The sequence below is a fragment of the Nothobranchius furzeri genome, chromosome 18 (genome assembly GCF_043380555.1).
Source record: "Nothobranchius furzeri strain GRZ-AD chromosome 18, NfurGRZ-RIMD1, whole genome shotgun sequence".
Classification (NCBI taxonomy): Eukaryota; Metazoa; Chordata; class Actinopteri; order Cyprinodontiformes; family Nothobranchiidae; genus Nothobranchius; species Nothobranchius furzeri.
Genome location: NC_091758.1, coordinates 16,146,944 through 16,152,943, shown reverse-complemented (window position 1 = coordinate 16,152,943; position 6,000 = coordinate 16,146,944). Strand labels below are relative to the sequence as shown.

The 6,000-nt window shown below is 45.9% G+C and overlaps 1 protein-coding gene across 2 annotated transcripts in view; it reads left to right on the top strand.

Moving 5' to 3' along the window:
- The first annotated feature begins 473 nt into the window (after window positions 1-473).
- The window catches only part of rab11fip5a (RAB11 family interacting protein 5a (class I)), a 41,884-nt gene continuing 36,357 nt past the window's right edge, over window positions 474-6,000 (top strand). For both annotated transcript variants that reach the window (XM_070547007.1, XM_070547006.1), the window contains exon 1: window positions 474-1,078. In XM_070547007.1, the coding sequence (XP_070403108.1) occupies window positions 702-1,078 (377 nt within the window). In that variant the 5' untranslated portion in view covers window positions 474-701. The remainder of the gene's footprint in view (window positions 1,079-6,000) is intronic.

Here is a 6,000-nt window from a genome sequence, read left to right as displayed (position 1 = left end):
GATTCACATCCCTAGGTCTCAGGTCTGTTTTGTGGAGTTGGGGAACTTCTGCACAGCTTCCGAGCAGCCAATCAGCAGCTGTGCTTAATTATGAGGTCTTTTATTTATTTATTTATTTTTTTTTTTTACAAATGACACACTAAAATAGATGGTTTCAAGAATTTAAATGTGTTTTGTAAGTCATTCTATAATTAAGCATAAAATATAAAAACTTATTACAGCTACGTTGGACGCGTTTCTATTAGACGAGCCCGTCCTGTTGTAGCGCAGAATGAAAGGAGGCAGGCCAGCGCTCATCTGAATCTCTTTTCCCGGAACCACGCCGAGGGGAGACTTCACACCCTGCGCTCAGGAACACCGTGTTTCTGTGCTCCGTGCACTCGCAGGGGTGTGCTGGTGAACTTCCTCGTCCTGCAGGAGGAGGATGGAGGAGGAGGCGTGACGTCGCCCTTCGCAGACAGGCCGAGCGGACGGACGCTGCCTGCATGCTGCCGCAGAGCGCACGGAGGAGGAAGCAGCCGAGGCTCACAACAACGGCAGCTTCAGGAAGACAACACGCGGCCACAGTAATGCGGCACCGCCCGCTGAGCCCGGAGCTGATGTGACGGAGCACCAGCAGCAGGGTGGAAGCGGCGGAAGCTTCCACTTCTACCCAGCCGGTGAGCGCGGCGGCTCGGCCGCTTTGTCTGAGTCAGGGGGATATGTCCTCGCTAACCGTGGAGGAGGACCAGAGGTGGGCACCGACACACGTCCAGGTGACGGTGCAGAGAGGCAGGAGCTTACGGGGCAAGGGCAAGCACGGCACCAGCGACGTGTACACCATCATCCAGCTGGGGAAGGAGAAGTACTCTACCGGGGTGGCGGAGAAGACCACCGAGCCGGAGTGGCACGAAGAGTGCTCGTTCGAGCTGCAGCCTGGCGTGCTGGAGAGCAGGGAGCGGAGCGGGTACCCGGCCGGGAGCAACGAGCTAGTCCTGACCGTGATGCACCGGGCTCTGATGGGGCTGGACGTGTTTCTGGGACAGGCTGTGATCCAGCTGGACAAAGCGTTTCTTGAGACCAGATGCGTAAAAAACCAGTAAGTTACAACACACACACACACACACACACACACACACACACACACACACACACACACACACACACACACACACACACACACACACACACACACACACACCTGATCCTCATCTGGGTTCAGCTCACTGGGCCCATCAGGGCACCTCTCCATCAGTCTGTGGGACATAAACAGAGCTAGGGCCACTTCTAGTTGCGCATTGTTTCCCAGTAGCTGATCCATGTGGAGAGCAGGGAGGAGGCAGATTAAGGCTTGTCCCAAATCCAAGGATTAACCAACAGTTCCATGATCCCATAGCTACAAGGTTATTGTAACATGTTATTTTACCAAAGCCCACCCTTTAAAGGAGGGGGTGTTTGAAGATGGAATCTTTACTGATTATTTGTTTGTGGGCTGGTTAGCTTCACACATGCAGTTCTTACCCTACATCTGACCTAAACCTCCCTTTGAGTGTTTGAAATTAAGATCATCCCCAAATTTGTTGGATTAAAGACCCAGTCTGAGTTTTGTTATGAGAGAAACATTAACTAGTAGCTATGGATTGTAGTTAAAACAGAGGTTAGTGTTTGTAGTCAAACTGGACTTAAGTCCACTTCCTTGCTGTTTGATTATTGATCCTTTCACAGTTTGAGACTAAGAACTCTTGACAGAAAACTGAGATTGTAGCGTTATAATCAGAAGGATTATTTAGCTGTGATGAGCCCCTGTCCTCTTTAGTGCGTTGATAGATTCTAGAACTTGACCTTTGAATTTGAGAATACCGAGAGTTGTTCTACTGTTGACCCTGGTGGAGCTGCTTGGTCACTTGAAGGTTAGAGCATGATGATGTCAGCGGTGAGTTTAATTCAGTGCTTTTCTTGTGTTCAGTGAGTTTACGGGATGAGTTTCAGGTCTGTAATAATAAAACAACCATGTGCAATATTTTGGAAATCTGTGATAGTGCCACACAACACATTATACTTCAGCACTTCAACCATAATCTAAACTGAGCTGCTAGATGGAGTCCATTAGATTGCCTTTAAAAGTATTTTAAAGGAAGCAAAACACCTGTGATCTATTACCACCTACTAGCTCTTTGCAGTATTCAGATTGTGCACAGTGAATAAATTTGTGATATTACTGAGCAACCTTGACGAGTTGGTGTCAGCCTTTAAAAACAGTCTTTGATTATGGAATATCAAGCAGAAAATGACCCAATAAATAGGTCTGATCATTAAAATCAACCCCAGCTGTGTATTTATCATGCGTTTGTAGTCTTATTTTAACACTATTCTTAAAATCCACAATGCTGTGGATATTTTTCTGAAGAAGTTTAATATTAAAGGGATAGTAAGCAGTTTTGCTTGCTTTTAGCACCCCCAGTGCCCGTTTGTAGAAGCAAAACTATCTCCTCTCCTTGCGTTCGTCTTTTTAACACCTTAATCTACCAGTCGAAACGTCTCCCAGCGTTCCTGGGTGTCTAGAGGAATGATTCATCACTAATTTAAACAGATCAGCAGGGTTCATGAGCTAAAGCATGCAGGAAACGTGCTGAAGCCAGACAGCAGCCGGCAACTGTGAAGTTGCAAGTGTGATATTCTGGCCACAGGAGGCCAACCCTGTAAAGGGTTACTATAGCACATACTGGCTCAAGAAAAGTAACAAACTGTCCCTTTAATGTTTGAGTTTGGGACATCTGGTTTCATCTCATTCAGAGGATTCTGGAGCCATTTAGAAACAAACTGGTTCGGGTTTTTGGACTCACCCATCTTTGCTCATGATGGATAAGGCTGTTGTTGGTTTAGCGTCACTGGTTTAGAGAACGTTTTGGCTAGTGGAAAACTAACCTTTAGCATTAGCAACTCCACAACCTGGCAGTACTCCTCCAGGCTTGTGTTATTTGTGGAGATAAAACATTTAAACTGCAGAGCTAACGGAGGCGATGGTGGAGTCAAGTTGTCGTTAGCCAATCCGAGACAAGATAAGAGTCCAAAGCCTGTCGTCTGAAACTTCTTTCTCCTTCAGCTGACTTCTACATCCTCAAACAGGGGCACTGGAGCCCCCCCCCCCCCCCCCCCCCCCCCCCCCCCAGAGAGTGACTTACAAGGCATTCATTCCTATTAGAGACCATTGCTAATGTATTAAAATATGAGTAAAGTTGACCTTGAATAACACAAAATATTTGTTTCTTGATTAACTTGAAAACCTTGAATCTGGAAGTAAAGATTCTAACGACCGATCTGTTATTGTTGATGTAAGCTGATGTGATGGTGCGTTCAGAGACAAACTTTTGAGTTTCAGACTAATAGTCAATGTTTTGTATGATCATTTGTGTTTTAGGACTACTTGAGAGAAAGTGCTACATTTACAGTATTCTGACGGAAAAGTGTCAATTTTTTTTTTAAATTTTAGAGTTTCACAACCAGTTTACAAGGTTTTACTCGTGCTTATTTTGTTAAACATAGCTTCAATTAATGATGGACTCATGAAAAAGAATAGAAACAAAAACTCCCATCTTAAAATAAAACAGTTGGGGGGTGATACAGAACAGTACCGTCTTTAATCTACAAAATGTCACTTCCTGTTTAATCCGTAGTCCTTTAATTTGTTCTGTGATCACATACAGATGAAAATTTCTTTTCTTTTAATTTAAGAAAGTAAAATGATCAGAACGCATTAAATGCATTATTAAGACATCAGATACATTTTTCTCAGACTAGAGCTGCACCATATTAAACATGAGATTGGGATTATTCTTGAATATTAAGATCAGTTCTCTTTTTGTGTTCTGTTATGACACCACTCCTATGGTTTAAACCAGGTGTGGACATGGGGTACGGCGACAATCCCTTTTATGATCTAAGCAGTTACAGTGGGGCAAAAAAGTATTTAGTCAGCCACCGATTGTGCAAGTTCTCCCACTTAAAATGATGACAGAGGTCAGTAATTTACATCATAGGTACACTTCAACTATGAGAGACAGAATGTGAAAAAAAATCCATGAATTCACATGGCAGGATTTTTAAATAATTTATTTGTAAATCAGGGTTGAAAATAAGTATTTGGTCACTTCAAACAAGGAAAATCTCTGGCTCTCACAGACCTGTAACGTCTTCTTTAAGAAGCTTTTCTGTCCTCCACTCGTTACCTGTATTAATGGCACCTGTTTGAACACATTATCTGTATAAAAGACACCTGTCCACAGCCACAAACAGTCAGACTCCAAACTCCACTATGGCCAAGACCAAAGAGCTTTCAAAGGACACCAGGAAAAGAATTGTAGACCTGCACCAGACTGGGAAGAGTGAATCTACAATAGGCAAGCAGCTTGGTGTGAAAAAATCAACTGTGGGAGCAATTATCAGAAAATGGAAGACATATGGGCCATTCCCACCTGTACCGGGTCGGCCCGGGCCGGGTAGCGTAGGTTGTTTACATATCTGGGTGGCCTGGTATTGTTCCGGGCCAACCAAGGCTCATTCTCAGCCCTCTTCTCGAGGGGGTCTGCTTCAGGCCGACCAGGGCCAACACACCCACTGCTGACAGCAAATTCACACCTTCCATTAGAGCAAGCCTCTGATTGGTGGGTAGAATCAGCCCACATGGGCTTAAGGCAAGGATGTGTGGAATCAACCGGGCCAGGCTGGGGCCGACTGGGGCTACCCAGCCCAGGCCGACCCGGTACAGATGGGAATGGCCCAATACAAGACCACTGATAATCTCCCTCGATCTGGGGCTCCACGCAAGATCTCACCCCGTGGGGTCAAAATGATCATGAGAACGGTGAGCAAGAATCCCAGATCCACACAGGGAGGCCTGGTGAATGACCTGCAGAGAGCTGGGACCACAGTAACAAAGGTCACCATCAGTAACACACTACAACGGCAGGGAATCAAATCCTGCAGTGCCAGACGTGTTCCGCTGCCGAAGCCAGTGCATGTCCAGGCCCGTCTGAAGTTTGCCAGAGAGCACATGGATGATACAGCAGAGGATTGGGAGAATGTCATGTGGTCAGATGAAACCAAAGTAGAACTTTTTGGTATAAACTCAACTCGTCGTGTTTGGAGGGAGAAGAATACTGAGTTGCATCCCAAGAACACCATACCTACAGTGAAGCATGGGGGTGGGAATATCATGCTTTGGGGCTGTTTTTCTGCTAAAGCCGGGCGTACACTGTGCGACTTTTTCACTTTTTTGAGCCGATTTTCCAGTCGTGCGAGAATCCACGACATCGGGGCGAGTTTTGCGCCGAGCGGTCGTGTAGTGTACAGGGGGTTACGAGAGGCGATTAACACCACGTGACCAGCTGCCGATCAGCAGTCGTGAGGTCGCACGAACTTCTGGCGTGTTTAAAATTTCGCTCGTCCCTCGTGAGGGTATCGCACTGTTGAAGCTGCGCTGCGAGCAGCTGCGACCCAAAAAGTATCAGAACCGCTCACGGCGCATGCGCAATCCTGCATCAACGCCGCTCGCTATTTCCCTAATAACACACGTTGTTCGTTTTTGTTTCTACACGTTTTTTTACTCACAAAGATTGTCAAGAAAGCGTGTTTGTCGTGTTCATGTCAAATTAAACTGATCACAAAACACAGATTTACTTTCTTTATTTCGTTTTCCTCATCCAACCCCCATAAATCCCTGTGTGTCCTCCTGCAGCACTCCCGAAGGACAACAGGCAAAACAAGACAAAAAAGTCTGACGTGTTGAGTAAAAACGACTATTTTTAGCATATTTTTAGGGCCGACGTGTTGCTACCAGACGTCAGTGTGAGCAGTCAGGTCGCATGCGAGAACTGGGTCGTACAGTGTGAGCACATAACTCGTGAGATCTGCTCTGCGAGGAAGTCGTACAGTTTGAGCTGAAGCTGAATGCTGCCAGTGAAAAAGTTGCACAGTGTACGCCCGGCTTAAGAGGACAGGACGACTGATCCGTATTAAGGACAG